The sequence below is a fragment of the Bombus affinis genome, chromosome 14, assembly GCF_024516045.1.
Source record: "Bombus affinis isolate iyBomAffi1 chromosome 14, iyBomAffi1.2, whole genome shotgun sequence".
NCBI classification, from domain to species: Eukaryota; Metazoa; Arthropoda; class Insecta; order Hymenoptera; family Apidae; genus Bombus; species Bombus affinis.
In genome coordinates, this window is record NC_066357.1 from 6,405,656 (window position 1) to 6,424,498 (window position 18,843).

Sequence of the window (18,843 nt, forward strand, 5' to 3'; positions counted from 1 at the left end):
TACTAACATCAAATCTTTTGACAGTAACTGACACATTATCGTTAAAACAATTCTTCTTACTGCTGTTCCTAAAGCGAAATTAAAAATAATAGAAATTAAATTCTTCTTAAAACACCAATTGTTAAAACATATTATATACAATTTTGGCAAAGTATCGATTCGGTAAAAAAAGTGATGAGACAAGGACATTAAAGAAAATTGTAATATTTCGTACCAATATTTAGTTTTTAGTCAGATTTAGAAAAATAAAGTAAATGATAAAAATTTGCATAATAACGTCAAAGGAGCACACGTTGTTACGTGCTGATTGAGCAATTGGCTAAGCGTGAAAGTAGGTGACCGCTTTGATCGAAGAACTTTGCAAAGCGTCGATTTTAAATGTTTAAACAACAACAACAATGATGGGAAGTTTACTTTCCAATGCAACTGCTGTTTAATTAACCGATGGGGATGAATTAATTATTCAGTTCAAGGGTAACACTTGCAGTCCGAGCATTACCTTGACATAGAACAGAGAAGAAATTAAAGGACTTGTGAATTAGCTTACTTCGAATTGATGATTAATTGCCCTGGGACAGAAGTTGTGCACAAATAAAATAATTCTCAGTCTATAAAATTAAACAATCCTCCGTCCAATTACTTTTGCATTCGTATTTTTGATCACATCTTTTCAATGCCAATGAAAGGAAACGTAGAAGAAGGTATAAAGTGAATTACAGAATATACTTCATTCGTATCTTTTTATTACTTCTTTTCAATAAAAATTTTCCATTGAGAGTTTCCTTAAGAAATATGGATAAAGGAATGACATTAAAAAAGTACATATTTTTGTTGTATTCTATTAACGAAGAACGTACAAAAGAAATGTGTTTACTGTATTTAAGAAGAACATACAAAGAGGAGGTGTTTATTACAGTTAAGGAGAACGTAGAAAGGAAAAGTTTTGAGTCATACATATTTTATTCAAGAATTCTCAACGTACCACACTAAAATGGATTTCGTTGCATTACACTTTCAGTCGTCTTTCTTATCATCATTCTTCTCAATAAAAATATTTCATTGACAATTTTTAAAAATATCTTTTGCAAGCCACGCTCCTTTTCCCCATATTTTAATACATCTATACGAAATAATCTATAAAAAAAATTATTTATACTTGTATTATATTATTTTTGCCAATTTTTAGCTGACCAGATACAAAAGTTATGCAACACGTATAACATAAATGTCGAGAGAAATAAGCGCGAGTACGTTACTTCAGAATCCGAGAGAATAAGAGAAACCGAGAGTTTAGCCGGAAATTTAGCCTTTAGTTCTGGACCGTGGGGATCGACGAACTTTTCTCTCGATAATTCCGCTCAGAAATTACGCGAGGGGAACCCGAAAAGGGAAGTCCTTACAAAGTAACAACTTAAACAAAAAAAAAGAAAAAAAAACGACCCACGCCCTTCTACGATAGAAGCAAACACTTTTCCCCACACTTTCTTCCCTTCTTTTTATTTCGCTTCTCGTTTCTTCTCTTCGTCTCTTCTATCCCTAAAAGCAAAAAATTCTAAATCAATACATTCAATAAATCAATACAGTATCAATACATTATCTAAAGCTTGTATATGTTTCTTAAATAATTAAAAGGAATTTTTGTTATTATCGTTTTCTCGAAGCAGCTCACTCTAGAATCAATTTTTCATTTATCCATTCCACCGTTATAATATGCAATTATTTAATAACAATGAAACACACAATAGCGTTCGTTCCTTTTTCCTTCGGCGTCTTTTATTAGATTCTTAATTAGACAATTTATTACTTCTTCGTATTTTTCGTATTTTTATTATAACATTTTAATAAAGTTTGAAACGATTGATATAACATTCTCCGCTTCATTGGACCTATAAGATATATTGGGAAAGTTTGGCTGTTGAATCCCGTGTCGCGCTTGTAATATTATAACGTTACATATTATATAATATATACGACAAATAAAATACATTTTAAAATGAAAAGAGAAAAATATAATGAACTAAAAAAATTGAAACGAAGAAACAAACGAAGGACCGATAAGAAGTACAAATTTTTGTAATTATCGGTTACATTGCAACGAGCTGGATGAAATTGCGCTTTTTATAACCTACCAGCTGGCAAGTTAATTGCCGCTACTGTTCCTCGCGACTTTTACTATGCACACGCGCACACCAGCTTATCAGACCTCGTCTAATGCACTTATCCTTCACCTAGACGCGTACACACGCGTGCACCAGACCGCGTGTACGTGCCCGTTTCAATGCCTGTTAATAGTTTCGAAATTTGATTGTTGCCGGTACATAATGGAACACCGGGACCCCTTTCAGTCCCTCTAGGTCAATTAAACGCTCGTTCACAAGTCAGCACAATTGTTTTATCATAAAGAAATTTTAAGTACACTGGCTACGTACACTTATTTCTTAATAAAACAGTTTCTTTTTATCGTGCTCTATACATATCATTTTCATAATATGAAATTCTTGCAGTCATACGAAAGTGCTACAGAATGATACGAAGTTTAATATACTTATAATATACTTGTACCTAATTACTCAACGTGGAAATATTGTAAGAAATGTACTAGTGTGACAACATCTTTTTGTAACCACTGTACTTGTACTGGGAAAGTATATTGAAATGGTTAAATTTCTCTTAAAAATAAAGATTAGGAAATGAATGTGAACATTACGATAGTTTTACATATATGTACGTGGAATTGGAACGGTATTTCATTTCACTATAAAAATGTGGAAACGACATTGACACCTTTTTTAGAATTTCCCCGAGAAAGTAAGGAATACTTTTGAAGGTGATTGTTATTTAATAAACTTTGCAGGGAGATAGATAACAGAGTGACTTAGAAAATAAAAATGTGTGATAATATATTGTTACCTAGGAGGTTAGGATATAAAATTATCTTACTTTGTTTTATATTCAAGTATATTTGACTCTAAATTTTTAACATTATCACAATAATTCTCCTACTCTCTAGTTGTATATATTTCGAAATTCTTCCACTGAAAACAACAAGAGAGATTTATGACCGTGAAAAAGCCCAATTGTCAGAAGAAAGAGTCGCACCTGGAGAAGGCTGACAGCTGTAAAACCCAGAAACAGGCGTAGGTAAGCCTAACATGATTACGGTCTACGTAAGTAATGTCGCCGTCTACGTAATACGACGTTAGCACCTTTTGAACGGCTATCCTGAACGCTTGGCCCAGCGAGCCCATATACATATACGATTCTCGGGAATAGATGGCCTCATTGCATAGACGTGGTCCGTTACCAGCTGGATCAATAACGCTGCTGACAGGCTTAGCTGGATGTTCGGGAAACGTGGAGGTGGTAGAAGAACAGGGACGTACCGTGGCGGACAAAAGAAAATTTACAAAACACGAGATATAAGAAGGCACCATGAAAAATAAAAAAGAAAGTACCATTTTACAAAATGGATTTATATTTGATAGGAACAATTAATGAATATAGTATACCAGTTATCAATGTGACAAAAAATGTTCAGTACAAAAGTTATTAACAATAAGCATATCAATTTAAAATTTTTTTTTATCCGTCACTGTAGAATCTAAAAATTCAACAGGAATCCTTTATGCGAAACTGTACGATAGTCGATATTGACTGGATTAAATTTTACTCAAACTGCTTAGGAAGGTTACGTGGAGCAATCTGTTCGATTGTCAATTCAAAGGTGTCTTTATCTAGAGGCCAGAAAAAAGAAGGTTGAATATAAAATAATGGACGTTTGATGCATTAAAGAAGAAGATATCTCTTGTCTTTGTGTATAATGATGTATAGTATTACTGTGGTATTGCTTGGGAGTGTGAAATGATTCATACTGTAATTATTAATAATACTATTAGAATAATTATTATGTATTAGTAATAATAGTAATAGAAGAGTTGTTATTATTCATTTATTGCCAGCTTAAGCTATTGTTAAATAGGGTATTGTTAAAGACGTGTAAAGTCTATTTACTATCAAATCTAAAATATTATCATAATGAATGATCGCTCGGACGTCGCCGAACGCAGACTGATTCACTTCGTCGATCGTAACTTCGACTTTTCTACTTACTACCCCTATCGTCTGACGCGCATGCGCATACATTCTCCAGTAATACATCCAAAAAAGGATATGTCACTTTTTGAAAAATGTTTGTATAAAGAAATCGAATCATTTCGGGGGATGAACAAAATTCATATAGTTCAATAATAAATAAATAAAATTAATTTATTACAAATTCGTTATTAAAAGTTGAACCATACTAAAAGTAAAACAATACTAATTACCTAACTCACAGAATTAACAAAACAATATAACGCTACATGAAGCATCTGTAATTTACTACCGAACGAATAAAACTATCAGCGAAAATGTACAGAAAACTGTTTCATTGTTAAATTTCAATTTGCAACACAATCTGTCCAACATTTACGATAACCCGTAAAACCATTTATTTACCATTACTGCTCTAATTAATTTCACCGTGAAACAGGTTTGGACTCCCTCAAACTTGATTGAAAGTCTCATAATCTCATTAAAATGCAACCATGATTGAATTTAAGAACACCAAGGATCCTTGAAGAGGATATTACGTTCCTGCGGGTTTGGTATTAGGGAAGGGGAACGTCTGAGAACGTGGCCCAGGTCGAATAGACGAACAAGAATAGGAGGTGGTACGTAGCTCGGTCGCGAAATTTCGAGGTCTTCGGACTCCGTGAAAAGCGGAGAAGAGAGAAAACGAACCACTAAAGAGCCAAGATGTAATGCACTTTCATTGATTATGCATTTCATTGTTGCGGCGTGGTACGAGCATTTATTTTACTTCCCTAACGTTTTTGCTGGCCCACAGAAAGTATACACCTAGGGATCAAGGGACACGCTACGTGCCATCTGATTGATCAATATCGCACTACTACGTAATGTAACATTGCCTAACATGCCATACAGGGTGTCTCGCAAAGATATAGTACTATCAGATAAAATATGATTCCCAATGGAAAAATGACGGATAAAATGTTATTGGAATGAAGATTGGAGATATACAAACAGAAGAAATCAATAAGACATATATCTTCTTTTTACAAATATAAGTAAAAGGATTTAACATGCTTATTGAGAAAAATTCAAATTTATATAAATAGCTATTTTAATATTTCATTTGCCAATAGGCTGTGTAAACGAATGTCGCTTTCCCCTGATTATAAAATCAAAAGGAAATATTCGTTTATCTCCCAATTCCCAGAAACTTTTCGAAGTAGTTGTAAAATAGATTGTAGATAATTATTGAATTACAGCGAATAAAAAAATTATTATCGATAAAATGAGAAAATAATATTTATATATATCTTCATAAGCATTCTTTGCTTTCTTTTTTCATTTGTCATTGTAAAGTAAATTGCAAATAGATTTTCTAAACAAATATTCAACCGCGATATATATTAGATCGTAGGTGGGATATTATTATAATAAAGTACATTCCTGCAAGGATTATCCCAAGGATATTTTTGCAAGGCATCATGAAATACTATGGGTGACCGAATTCCCGGGAAATAGTGATTACTCCTGGCCCAGTTTCCGGCGCGAGGGTTGAACCAGTTTTTAATCGTTATTCGAATTTGTTCCACTTTCGAACGCGAGAAAATATTCTCAACGATTCGACAAAATTCATTTCACTAGACATTGATGAAAATTCATCGACGAAACGAAAAAAAAAAAAAAAACATAAGAAAGTAACAGAATGGCAATTGAAATTTTATTTGTTCGCATAAATTACAATGATCGCAGTTTACAGTATATAGAATCTACAAACATAAAACTTCTGATATAATTTGCCATATAATTTGCCATATAATTAATACCTACAACTTTTCTCTGAACTTAACATTAACTTAAAATTAAATCTGGTAAAATTTCATATCTTACTTCTTATTAAATAAATATATTACAAATTGTTTATTTATACAAACTTATTTCTATTATTATTATCCTTCTTATTTCTTTTCTCTAACATTTGTGACGTCGTTAGTATTTTAGTTAAATAATTCGACTGTCATCTCCATTTAAGAGATCACAAAAATGTTGATAAAGACTGGAAGTCGTACAACTGGTAAAAATGAACAAGTATCTCTTTATTACGCTAGTGTGCTAGTGTTAAATGCTATTTCATCCTGACAACATTAACAAATGTTCATCCTATCCACTTTAGAATTGTTTTCAACAATTTTTCTTTAAAAAGAAAGCCACTCTACTTTCTTCAAGTTCTTCTATCCTTTCTATATCTTTCTATAAAACTGTACGAATTTTTAAACGTTACGAATAATACATGAATCTTATCTTACAATTCGAAATGCCTCCGACTCTGTAGGAATAACTATAGTCCTTCGTTGTTTGATCATCAATAATGAAAATGTACTTCGCTGTCTCTCTATAAAACTATCACAGGAAATACTCTTATCTTACTTCATCGAAAATCTTTGAACCGAACAGTTTCGTACAACACGATACACTTATCAATAAAATTAGAATTTTCATTTTTAATTTTCTCCTACGCCGAAGAGGACCACGCGAAACTCTCTTTAACCCTTACAGGCTAATATATATGAAATTTCATGCTGTGCGAATTTTATTTTAATACTATCATATGATAGCGTTGAGACAATGTCTAATTTTCATCCAATATTCAATGGTAATTTATTAATTTCTAAAATAAACAATATGTGAAATTTTGCCCATGTAAATTAAAATACTGAAATACTAAAATGAAATTTCGATAATAGCTTTTAAGGGTTAAACTTTCTCTTCTACTTAAACTTCACTTCCTATAATGTAACTACCCTGCTTCATTCTGCTATATAATCTATACTCTTTCCTTTATCCAGCATCTCAAATTTCATAATAAAATTATTATGATTCAAGATGGGTATCAAGGCCACGTGAAACTGTAGTACTGCTAATGTACAGTATAATACATTAATTTTCATTCTAGAAAGAGACTAGTATTTGTACTTGTTAATGGGCAATGAAAGAGTAATGATAAAAGTTGCAAAGAAAGTTTTACGTAACCCTGCGTTTCGAAATAATTATCTTTACGCTGATGAATTTCAACCGTCATAGGTCGAGGGTAGTATCAGATCCGTGATGATAATCCTCGTCTAACAGAGGCTCTTGTTCCACCATCGCGCGAACTGTGAACAGAACTATTCATGCATACCAACGAATAAAGTACATTGACGTTCTGCATGTGCGAATATCTTGTTACAATGTGAATAATTTAAAGAAACGTAAAATCTTCTTTTAGATGTTTTGCATCTGTTGTCTATAATTTAAGAAATATATCCAAAATATAAATCCAAATTATAGTGGTATACAAAACATAAGACATAAGTAGTTAGAATAGTGGAAAACCATTAAAATAATTACTATACTTAAAATTATTAAAATATAGCAAACAATAAAAATATTAAAATTTGTTATTCGCACATACTTGATTAACATGTTATACTAAATATAGTAACACATTATAACACTGCCTAATATTAAATAAATATTATGCCCAATATTGTAACAGACCACGCATTACATTAATATTCACTAAGGCTCGGCAATCAATGAGAGCAATTTTGATTGAAAAGATATCGTAATCAGTTCTACGCTTGTATTTTTGATAAAAGTGAGATAAAGTAGCACAGATTTGCCAAAACCTTTCCCTCTTCATACTTGGCAGCGTTTCGTATATACATATGTATATCAATCAACGACCGTGTTCAGAAGTTTTTTTCTTGATTTCTTATAGTTTGTACAGTTTATATTGAAATGGTTTGTGTTATATAAATTAAAATGTTAAAGATATCGTACAACATCCTGAACGCGTTCGACAAGGCGTTAGGACCAAGCAAACAAGCAGAGTCATGCAAATGCAATCTTCACATGCATCAATTCTCTACTTGCTTTATTACGTACCTCATAATGTTTGTATCTATATCTCATATTATTACAACTTATCATATCAAAAATAAGATGTCAAAACATAAATAAGATATTAAAACGATACTAGTTCTTCATATATTTTAATATCGAATAATGTGTTTATCGCATTATTTTATCGTACTTTTTAATTAACATTTTGCTATATGAGAAAATAAGTATTAGGTATTATTCACAAAATGAAATTATAAACGATATGTTTTTGTATACTATCAATTAGTGAATTGATAAAGTGTGGGCTTGTGTAAAAGTTCCACAAACATGCTAAATGTTAACAATGCGGTTCAATGCAAAAACAATTTCTCAAGCTATTGTTGGTTAATATAATTGCAAAGGTATAAATTCAAGTATTGTTAATGTGCTACTATAAAATTTATAAGGAACAATACAAACATTTAAAATAAAATAGAATAATGCAGCATGCAAATTAATATTTTGAAAACTATAATGGTATGTTTTTTATTTAGAAAGCAAGATTTAGAATTTATTTGAAAGAATCACCTTTGCAAGCCATTTTGGAAGGATTAACACGGATTAAATCTGAAGATAGGAGAATGGGAACGTAACTCCAAAGATTTTGACCATTACATCAAGCTTTGTTCAATGAAAACGCACAAATAAAAGATAGCATGTGATACGAAAATTATTTATCAGGAAAGTATATTACATTTTGTGAACAAAAACCAAGATACGTTACATTAGATTATTAGATACATTATTTATTTTATCAGGCAATGTTGCAGGAAAGTCTCATTGAAATATTGTCATTCTGAAAATCTCAAATGATCTTGTAAAAATTCAAAACTTTTGTAAAACAACAGAATTATATAATTGTAATACTCTATAATGAAACGTTTGAACTAAACAGTAATTTCCTTGCACAACTTCTCATGCACAGTAATTAGTTTGCTCGTAACTATGTTTGTAAAGAAACCATTTCTTGAACAACTTCGGATATTTCTTAAAATACAATGTAGTGAAAGAATACGTCTTTATATTTTAAAGATATATCACTAATCTTCATAACTTTTTACTCGTCACAAATTTTATAATAGATATATCACTGATCTAAGATCTTTCTGTCTAATTAATATACTTTAAATAACTGTTAAACTAACTTTTAATGATCTATACCGTAATTAGTTTCGAAATTATATGATCCATTCCTTATTATGTGATGCACATTTATATAAAAAATTTGCTTTCCAATAGTCATAAAGATTACAATGTATTAAAAATCTAAATATGTATATTTACTGCACATAGTTAGCAACAATTTCTGTTTAAAGCATTATTATCTTTTATAATTGATATTGTTGAATCTATATATTAGATAAACAAACGTCTTGTAAACAAAAGAGATTTTACCACGAAAAATGCGCTACGCTAAATAAATATAAGAATATATACGCAGAATCATCTTAAATAAAAATTGTTCAGCTATTTTGTCTTCTACCTGGAAAACTATCTCATACAGTTGCAATCATAAGTGCATATTAAGGCCACGGACCTGATCTGAATATAAATCATTGTAAATTAAGAATACATTATATCAATTTACATACTGCTTGAGCAATATGCATATTTCCTGTGCTATGTACCTTTCCTTGTATAGTTCCTTACTCGTTAGAAACCGATGTTTACTAAAAAAAAAAATGTTTCAAAACACAAAATGATTAGTCAGTAACATTCCATCAATTCCTTACAATTTTTGAATGATATAAAATTGAAATTGTTAAAAAAGAATAAGATAAATCATAGATTGAATCGTTTTGGCTCAAATGAACTATCTTTGGTAGTTTACTTACACTATAAACATTTTATAATTGACTATGGAAATATCGGAATATTCGTATTATATAGTTACGTACATATATGTTATTTTTAAATTAGATTTGTAATTTTAAAAGGAAATAATTATCTCTCCTATAATTTCAAACATGTAAATGAACTACTAATATATTCTATATGAAATCATGACTATAATACTCCAATCGAAAAATAACCAATATCATTAAACACAATCTCTAAAAAAAAACAATCAGGTAATTTTATTTTCTTTTTAATGATTATAAATAAAAACTTCTCTAAATTCATCTAAAACGTCTTCTCTAAATTCGTTTATCTTCAAAAATTTTTCTTGTAATCTAAAGGTCAGCAAAAAGAACAAATGTTCGTTATAATTGCGTCATTCCCAAACATAAACTTTATACAGTTATTAATAAATAAAAGTTGAATAAATCATTCACATTCACTGATTTAATTAAATTGCTATAATACTTATAACAATAATATAAAGTTGCTTAAAGTTTATGTCATGTCTTTTTTCTATCTTTCTTTAATAATAGTTATATATCACTTCCTGTATTTATATTGTATTGTTTCATATATCTTATTGATTTTACCGATTTTAATCGTAACTCTGATCACTAGGTACATGATGATATATTCTTTTTTCGTCGATAACAAACTGATTGCAATCGATGGCAAGCAGTGAGAAACTTTCAACCAACATGTTGATGAGACCTTTTATTTATGTTCAATACTAATCTGATGCGGCGATTAGAAATTAATGTGATAATAAATGAACTGTACTATGAAATTTGTATATATACAATTGTGATATAACAAAATTTATCAAATCTCTATATTTTCTTATATTGTTAACTCTCCTTTATACAAAAAATGAACCATACAGCACATTTATTATCACAAATAAATCCTAGTGATGTTTCTTTTGCAATCTATTACGTTGGGACCTGTTAGTACCATTTTTCTCAGCTGTGTTAGAAACCAGACTAGTTCGATGATCTCCTAGTGGTATCCTAAATAATTTGATCTTCATATAATCGCAAATTTCAAGGCAAATTTGAGTATTATACCGTAGTAAATCCAGAGTAACCCAAATCTAAAAGCACATATAATTGTAAAATATATAAAAATGATATTTCAAAAAAGTTCAATAAAATTTATGCAAAAATTAGAAGACTTACAAAACACAACCAAAGAACATAATATTCTTTGATAAAAAAATTGAAATACTGATTTAAGAACAGCATTGCTGGTCCAATCAATGAACTGTCTAAATATTCCATTTCATTTTTTGTCATATGAGCAACCTATAATAAATAACAATACTATGGAATATAGAACATAAAAATTGAATAAAATGATCGATATTTAGGTTGTTGATATACATACCACCAGTCGATTGGTAACTTTAGCTGCAACCATTCCAAATGCAAGTATATACAATGCAGGATGATTTTCATAAACGTGCTCTGCACTTTTTCTATAAATTATAAAAGCTGGTACTACCACGAAACTAAATGGAATAATTGGAGATAAAACTGATGTTCCCTGAAATGGAATAAGTATTATGAAGACATCAATGGTCAATAAATGTACAAAAAAAATATTTGAACATGTAATATATTTTTATAAATGAAATATGTATCTATAATTTAATGTTTAAGTATTCGATAATAAACAATATAAAGATTACTTAAAAATATTCAATCTCTAATAAAAGGAACAATATATAAATATGCTTTATATGGAAACATCAAGTACTATACTTTTTACTAAAACTTTATTTGTATAATATATACTTAATTAAAATGTTACATCTTTATTATAAAGCTACATGCTATATATGATGGACCAATAGTCCAACTTGTATATTCAAATGTAAAATGCAAACCTTTATAAACACTAAAAAGGCATCTATATGTTTACAATATGACTATATAAAATTCTATTAGACATTAATAAATATAAAAATGAAAGGAAGAAACATAATACATTACAATGTGTAAATCCTAGGTTTAACATACATAGTAAATGCAAAGTTATTTAGAGTTCATGTAGAGTTAGTTGCAGTAAAACATATAGTAACTGAGATTGTTATACTAATTATTAAAATCATCTAAGTACATAAAGAGTCACTAAGTTAGTTTACAAAGAAGCATATATGTAGTAACTAAAATTATTATATTAATTATATAAAATTATATACTTCTAAGGATTCATGCAATTTCTTAAAATGGTATTTGGTGGAAGGAAAGGAGTAGTCAATGGATGGGGATATTAAAAAGAAGAAAATATGTATGGAGTATCAATACAGATTCTTAAATATTTAGGAAAAGGTGTTAACCAGAGTGGAAATAAAAATACAGTAAACAGTTCTGTGTAATGCTCTTGCAAATTTTAGACCCACACAAATGACATAATAAGTTATATTGAATATTCGTCCTGTACTGCAATCTCGTAATAATATATTAATTAAATTTTAATTTTTTAATTTGATCAAAGATAACAAATGTTTTTAACATTATAATTTCGAATACATCAGACAATATATATTAAATAATAATGCTCAAGATAGTTGATGTTTTATGTTAATATATTATATATGCCAAGATTTTTATAAAAGAGCAAGTAATCCTTTATAACATGGGCCTAAATCAAAATAAAATGCAAAGTGCACTACACAATTATTTTATTGCTTTTGAACTGACTTACTGCGACGGTGGAGCCATTTTTGCCGACACCACCGGCAAGAATGACGGATATGCTGCTCTGTGCAAGTAAAATAGCGATGCCCACAGCAGCCCATAATGGAAACACCTTGACCTCTGTGCCAGTGTATGGCAACTGTGCAAGCGACACGAAAAACCTTTTTATTAGTTACTTTTAAACACATCTCTAGCATATTTCATTACATACCGATGAGAACTTCTTGCTTTTGAAACAATTTCAAATCTTCAAAACACATATACATTAAGTAATTTGTGTGACTTCATAAGGTGTTAAAATCATTTAATTGAAGGTTTTGTATTTTTAATTTCATATAAAATATTTGTTCATTTTTTAATTTAATAAAAAACAAAAAAAATAAATCTATTTTAAAGTTCTTACATCTAACAAAATATTGATATACTCTTTCTCACGAATATCACTTTTCTTCTAAAAAATTTATTTTTTTAATTTAATGTAAAGATAATATAATCACTATTCAACACAGGTAACTATTTGTTTACATTAAAATAGCAAAACTCCATAGCTAGTAAGCACCTAAATAAGGTGAAAGGTAAATTTGCATAAGAGAGATTACATTTGGAGATAATATTAAAACATAAGCTGTATTTTTCATAGCCTGCACACCATACAAGAATTTCTTATTGTAGTAAAGTAATGTGCATATAGATTATTAAATAAGATTTAGTAATGCAGAAATTGCCCTTTAACATGAATAGCAATAACTGAATGGTCTAGATAGGCAAGCAATATAAAAGAAGAAAGATCTGATTACTATGCTAATGAAGGAAAATTTACATATATACAACTGATGAGTTTATATTTTTGAAACTTACTGCAATTGTGGAACCATTCTTTCCAATCCCACCAGATTCAAAGACTTTACAGAATTCAAGGAATACATGAATGTAGCCTGCATAAAAGAATACTGCTACGTAGTTACTGACTGTGCCTACACCAAGCACTGGTATCTAAACAAACGCATAAAATCTCGCTCGTTATAAAAATTGCAGAAATGCAATTAAAATTTAACCTAAGTTTACTCTGTATCTTACATTTATTCTATGTAACTCTCAATTTTTTTCAATATGAGTTAGTTCCACTTGTGGCCCATTACAGTACATGAGATCATAATAAATTAAAAACATCAGGCACGAAGGAGCTGCTTTTTTACTCAATGTTCTATCTGCATTTCTAAATATTTACGTTATAGTAATTTAACTGATAATTGAGATGAAAAATTACATTTTGAACTAATGAATTATGATCATGATACAAAGTATAAATTTTATATTAAATTACATACTTATGTGTGTGCTTACTGTTTGGAGTTAATGTAAATTTTTCTAATGTCAAACTATATTTCATTATTTTAAAAGTATATATTAATTTTAAGGCATTTACATAGTATAATGATAAATTTATATACCTAAATTATATTATCTAATATTTTATTGTTATTTATTGAACATTTTTTGATAGAAATTGTTTCAAAAGCATAATTCCAAGTATTAAAAGTAAGTTGAATTTTTACACATAGCCTTGCACAGTACAGGAATATATTCTAAATATTATTTCTCTATTATATCATAAATTTTACTAATACCTTTTAATATATTCTCTATATGAATGAATTTGATGGACAATTGTAGGTACAAATGTAAGTTATGATGCACTTATGATGAATAACAATGTGATGCAGGAAAGTAAGAAAGAATTGGATGAAGGGAAACAAATGAGTAAGAAATTTGGAAATAAAATGCATGTTACAATAAGTTTCATAGCAAAAAAGGTAATTTCAGCGCTGCTCCTCATGCCATGCTGCTCCCATTTCCATACTTCCAAAAACAAAAGTCTAATTGACTAACTTACAGCCACAGTTGAACCATTCTTGCCCACTCCTCCGGTGAAAATCACCGAAAAGATGAAATATAAGTTTGCCATTGCACAAATTACTGTCATAACTCCTATTAAATACTTAAACATAAAACCATCTATGTATGGTATCTGTAAGAAATAATCTCATTAGACTCATCCAAAGATGTTCTCAAATTTTTTATAAACATGAGTCTTGAGATAAAAATGCAGAACTCACTAGAAACATTAGTTTTTCCTTATATACAAAAATCATTAATGCATAAAGTGAAAATCTTCAGTTAGATTAGAAATTGAGTAAGTAGTTAACTTTTTAACTATTACAATTTTTTCAATTACTATTCGTTTTTTATCCAGTGCATAAATTGAGGAAGTGAATCGAAAATACATAAACAAATATAACACATGCACATATAATGATATTCTTATATTATATATATATATATATATATGGCATAATAATGTATATAACATGAGAAAATTATGAGATAGATAATAACAAAAGTAGGAAATAACATTTGATGAAGGTTTGAATGAAAAATCATGGTGAATTTGATATGAATAAATGATAATATAGTATACTCAAAAAAGAGATTCAATATTTGTGTTCTTAATATCTTATAAAAGTTTATAATACTGGAAGTTTTTAAGTGTAATTATGCAGAATATCTACAAGCCCCCTAAATTTACTGTAAAATCTGATACCATGCCTTAAGAACGAGTTTCTATGACTAAATAATCTTAATACTAAACAAGCTTATATTTGTTTGAAGAACTAAAAATAAGGAAAGAAAAATATCTTATGACAATCAGTTACTTAATTATATAATTTGTGTATCTCAAAAAATTGGTAAACCAATTAGTCAATCAGTATAACATATAAGTATAACATTAAAGTTGTAATGTTTTATTAATTGACATAAAATATAATTATGTAACTTGTACGTCTCTTAAATCGTTAATGAATAAATTAATGAAACATTTTAAACATAACATGTTTTCTAAATTACATCAGATAATTTTGTTGATTGACATGAGATATTCTAAAGTTATATAAATGTAAAATTAGAATTATTAAAATAGATACAACCTCTATCATCCATACTTGTGGCCCAAAAATTGCAGAAATAAGGTGAATCATTATAATAGTAAATTGTGCTTCTGTGACATCCACTTTGCCAAATCTTAAAGAACCTATTTAAAATCAATAACATTGTGAAATAAATAAATTTAATAAAATCATCCTTATTAACATCTATAAACTTCTTACCTGAAACATATGTCTGCCAATGTGCACAATAAAAAAGTGTCATAGCACAAAAGCATTGGAAAAACATCCATGTTGGATAATATCCTAATTGTACTGCTATACACGCTGATAGAGCAATAAAAACTGGAAAAATAAAAACACAATTTTTCATTCATTATAATAGAAATTTAACATTGTCATTTAATATAAAATATAAAAGAGATTTTTTTCTTCACTATTTTATAGAGGTACTATATTTAGTTTTAATATGGATTTTTAACATAATAAGTTAAAGGTCACATTGATTTTATCAACTTAAGCAACATACCGGTTGATATGGAATCACACCCATGATCAAATAATTCACCCAATGGTGTCGAAGTTCCTGTTCTTCTGGCTTGTTTGCCATCTATGGCATCTAAACTTTGATAAATGAACAAACCAAGTGCGCATAAAAAACAAGCCCACCTAGGTGCCTAAAATATTAAAGTAATATTATATCTATGTATTAAAGTAATATTATATCTACATATTAAAGTAATAAATAGATATTCATTTCATTTAAAAAAATGTGGTTTTCGTGAGTACAGATCTTTTATACAAACATCACATGCGCAGTCATACTCCATTATGTACAAAATTTTTTCTAACAAATGATTTTATGTAAAACTGTAAAAGTTGACAATTCTATTTTTTACATTTATATCGAATATGTATCAAATTTTCAAGTTCACAACCTTTTACACTGTCATCCGGGATATGATGTGTAAGTACGAAAAATAGGTTATGTAGACGATACCTCGGTTTTAGCATCTGGACTATAATATACAAGGATCAAAGTAGTCGCGATGTTGACAATCAGTCCCACAATGGTGATTAAATTTGGTGCAAGCCAAAGTGGAACCTTGCTAACAAGCCAGTCCCACCAGGGTTGAAGAAATCCATCCAAAAGACTGTTTGTCGTGCAGCTGTACTTATGCTCACTGAGACGTTTCAATTGTCCAGGTGACAGAAGCTTTTCTTTATAAAACTGCATAATTCGACGTGGCCGAATTATTGGGAACACTAAGAATGATTATAATACTTCAACAGTCATCGATATCTCAAAACACAATGGCTAACCATAACAAGTAACTGTTCGCCAACATGTACGACATCTCTTTACATACTAGTTCAAACCGGAACTACAACCAAATCAACAAAAATACTACATGTCTTCCACATGTGCAAAATATCATTTTAAAATTATACATCAACTATAACATTGACAACTTGTATTATATCAAAAATTTCACGAAAAAGACGTTATAGATTACAATATTTGTATAATGTGTCATTAACGATGATTTCTTTTATATAAATATTCTAATTTCGACAGAGAAGAAATGTTTCGGATAAAAATATATGTATATACTAAAAGTTGCTATTTAAAATTTTGCCGCGGATTCCTATAATTATATTTTATTTTTATATCTTTTACTGAGAAAGACATTTCTATTCTCTTCTATTATATTTATTTTCTTATTTCATAAAATGTGTCTACAATTTTAGATATTGTTCTTTCAAATTCTTAAACTTTTAAGTTATCGAATTTAAAGCGAGTAGTCAAAATCATGGCGGCACTCAGTAATTTCAGCAGGCTATTTAATTTCGCCACAAATACCTGTATCAGAAGGATTCTTCCTGTTTCGATAAACAAACAATTCTATCCGGGTTTGTCAATATTTTTTTCCGTAAAAGCAATACAAGATTCGCTTCTTTATTTGCATGAAACTTTAGGTTATATAACCTGAAATTTGTTTGATGTAATTGATAAAGCGTTATTAGTAAGCGTTAGTAGTAATTTTTTAATAAACCACACCATACTGAATGATTTATAATTATCGTTCTTTTAACTATACATTCTGTGATTGTTTATTATAAAATATAAATACTGTATTACTACATTTTCCTATTAGATTATTTATTATTCTTACTATTATCAATATTATATGTTTGTATATTATACTATATATTGATTTGTATACTAGCAAAACATAAAAATTAACGATTAAGGATAAGTAAATAACAAGTTTGTGCAAAATACAAAAAAAAGCATTATTTATTACAGGATTAAAATTGTGGGAGATAGAAGTAGCTGGTTATGCTTGTCGCAGGCAAACAATCAGATATAGTTTACCTTGGTTTAAACCACAGCCAAGCTATCAAGAAGAAATACCTGAAAATTATGATAAAGAAAAAGAAAAGGCAGCTGCTGGTAATTATATATATTAAATGTAGAAATATTAATGAAATGTACTTTCATATTAATTTTTTAATTATATTATTTAGATAATTTTATAGCTTTCTTCTTCTTTTTAGATGTGATCAATGAAATTAACAGACAAATAGCTACTAATTCGGTTGGCCGCTTATTTGCGGTCATATACTTATGTGGAACACAATTTAAAGTCACGGAAAGTGATGTTATAACCATTCAGGGTCATTGGCCACCTCAACCAGGAGATGAATTAAAATTGGAAAAAGTATTATTGGTTGGTGGTAAAGATTTCACACTCATTGGAAGACCCATACTGAATAAGGAATTGGTGTCAGTTAATGCGACTGTAATCCAAAAGACTTTGTCTCACACTATAAGTCATTTCAGAATGAGACCAAGAAAACAGTATAAGAGATTAAATTGTAAGAACAGTATCGTAATTAATGCTATAATCAAAACATTGTATAACTATTAAATTTAACACATCTATTTGTTTTACAGTTGCCAGAATACCCAGAACAATGTTAAGAATAAACTCTATAATTATAAATGGAGATATCGACAAAAAGAAAGAAGTCGAAGGCTTAGATAGAATATATTAAATAATAAATAGCATAATGTACAGTATCATACCACTCAACAACATTTCTTAATTTTAATCCTCTGAAATAAATCTACTATTAATGTTAATTCAAATTTATTTAAATTGCTATAAAATACAATAAATAAAATTACTAATATTTCTAATGTTTTCAATATTACTGCAATTATGTTAATTATTAATAATTTAATTTTTTTAATAAAATATATATACGCAAGGAAATAACAATACATCATGCTGAAATAAGAAATAATATTACAGCATTGTAAGCGTACAAAACATACAAAATTCGCGCGG

The 18,843-nt window shown here is 28.9% G+C and overlaps 2 protein-coding genes and 3 long non-coding RNA genes across 12 annotated transcripts; 3 read left to right on the forward strand and 2 right to left on the reverse strand.

The window, feature by feature from the left end:
* Positions 1-1,773: 1,773 nt before the first annotated feature.
* On the forward strand, positions 1,774-3,408 carry LOC126923858 (uncharacterized). Of its 2 annotated transcripts, XR_007713324.1 has the most exons (3): positions 1,786-2,917; positions 3,011-3,141; positions 3,274-3,408. It is a non-coding gene; the product is annotated as an uncharacterized LOC126923858 (long non-coding RNA). The 2 variants fall into 2 exon arrangements; XR_007713323.1 differs by lacking the exon at positions 3,274-3,408 and having other exon boundaries at positions 1,774-2,917; positions 3,011-3,124.
* LOC126923859 (uncharacterized) lies at positions 2,941-3,348 on the reverse strand. The gene is made up of 2 exons (XR_007713325.1): positions 3,207-3,348; positions 2,941-3,116 (listed from the first exon to the last, which is right to left on the reverse strand). It is a non-coding gene; the product is annotated as an uncharacterized LOC126923859 (long non-coding RNA).
* Positions 3,409-5,769: 2,361 nt separating the features above from the next.
* On the reverse strand, positions 5,770-16,863 carry LOC126923817 (cholinephosphotransferase 1). Of its 7 annotated transcripts, XM_050737697.1 has the most exons (11): positions 16,485-16,863; positions 16,014-16,161; positions 15,707-15,829; positions 15,527-15,630; positions 14,434-14,568; positions 13,398-13,532; positions 12,547-12,678; positions 11,224-11,382; positions 11,016-11,141; positions 10,792-10,930; positions 5,770-7,223 (listed from the first exon to the last, which is right to left on the reverse strand). In XM_050737697.1, exons 1-11 carry the CDS (start codon positions 16,719-16,721, stop codon positions 7,147-7,149), a joined length of 1,515 nt encoding a protein of 504 aa, XP_050593654.1. In that variant the 5' UTR covers positions 16,722-16,863; the 3' UTR covers positions 5,770-7,146. The 7 variants fall into 7 exon arrangements, with proteins under 7 accessions (XP_050593654.1, XP_050593647.1, XP_050593648.1 ...); XM_050737690.1 differs by lacking the exon at positions 14,434-14,568; XM_050737691.1 differs by lacking the exon at positions 13,398-13,532 and having other exon boundaries at positions 16,485-16,862.
* LOC126923867 (uncharacterized) lies at positions 7,223-9,578 on the forward strand. The gene is made up of 2 exons (XR_007713335.1): positions 7,223-8,357; positions 8,490-9,578. It is a non-coding gene; the product is annotated as an uncharacterized LOC126923867 (long non-coding RNA).
* Positions 16,864-17,203: 340 nt separating the features above from the next.
* On the forward strand, positions 17,204-18,685 carry LOC126923840 (39S ribosomal protein L21, mitochondrial). Its single transcript, XM_050737734.1, has 4 exons — positions 17,204-17,398; positions 17,796-17,942; positions 18,047-18,367; positions 18,447-18,685. Exons 1-4 carry the CDS (start codon positions 17,299-17,301, stop codon positions 18,545-18,547), a joined length of 669 nt encoding a protein of 222 aa, XP_050593691.1. The 5' UTR covers positions 17,204-17,298; the 3' UTR covers positions 18,548-18,685.
* The last annotated feature ends 158 nt before the right edge of the window (positions 18,686-18,843 follow it).

Coding starts and splice junctions, on each gene's coding strand:
- LOC126923817 (XM_050737697.1), bottom strand. CDS start 16,721: ATGCAGTTTTATAAAGAAAAGCTTCTGTCACCTGGACAATTGAAACGT. Junction 15,830..16,013: donor GTGTGATTCCATATCAACCG/GTATGTTGCTTA, acceptor TTATTTTTCCAG/TTTTTATTGCTCTATCAGCG. Junction 11,142..11,223: donor AAGTTACCAATCGACTGGTG/GTATGTATATCA, acceptor TATTTATTATAG/GTTGCTCATATGACAAAAAA.
- LOC126923840 (XM_050737734.1), top strand. CDS start 17,299: ATGGCGGCACTCAGTAATTTCAGCAGGCTATTTAATTTCGCCACAAAT. Junction 17,399..17,795: donor AAACAAACAATTCTATCCGG/GTTTGTCAATAT, acceptor TATTTATTACAG/GATTAAAATTGTGGGAGATA. Junction 17,943..18,046: donor AAAAGAAAAGGCAGCTGCTG/GTAATTATATAT, acceptor TCTTCTTTTTAG/ATGTGATCAATGAAATTAAC.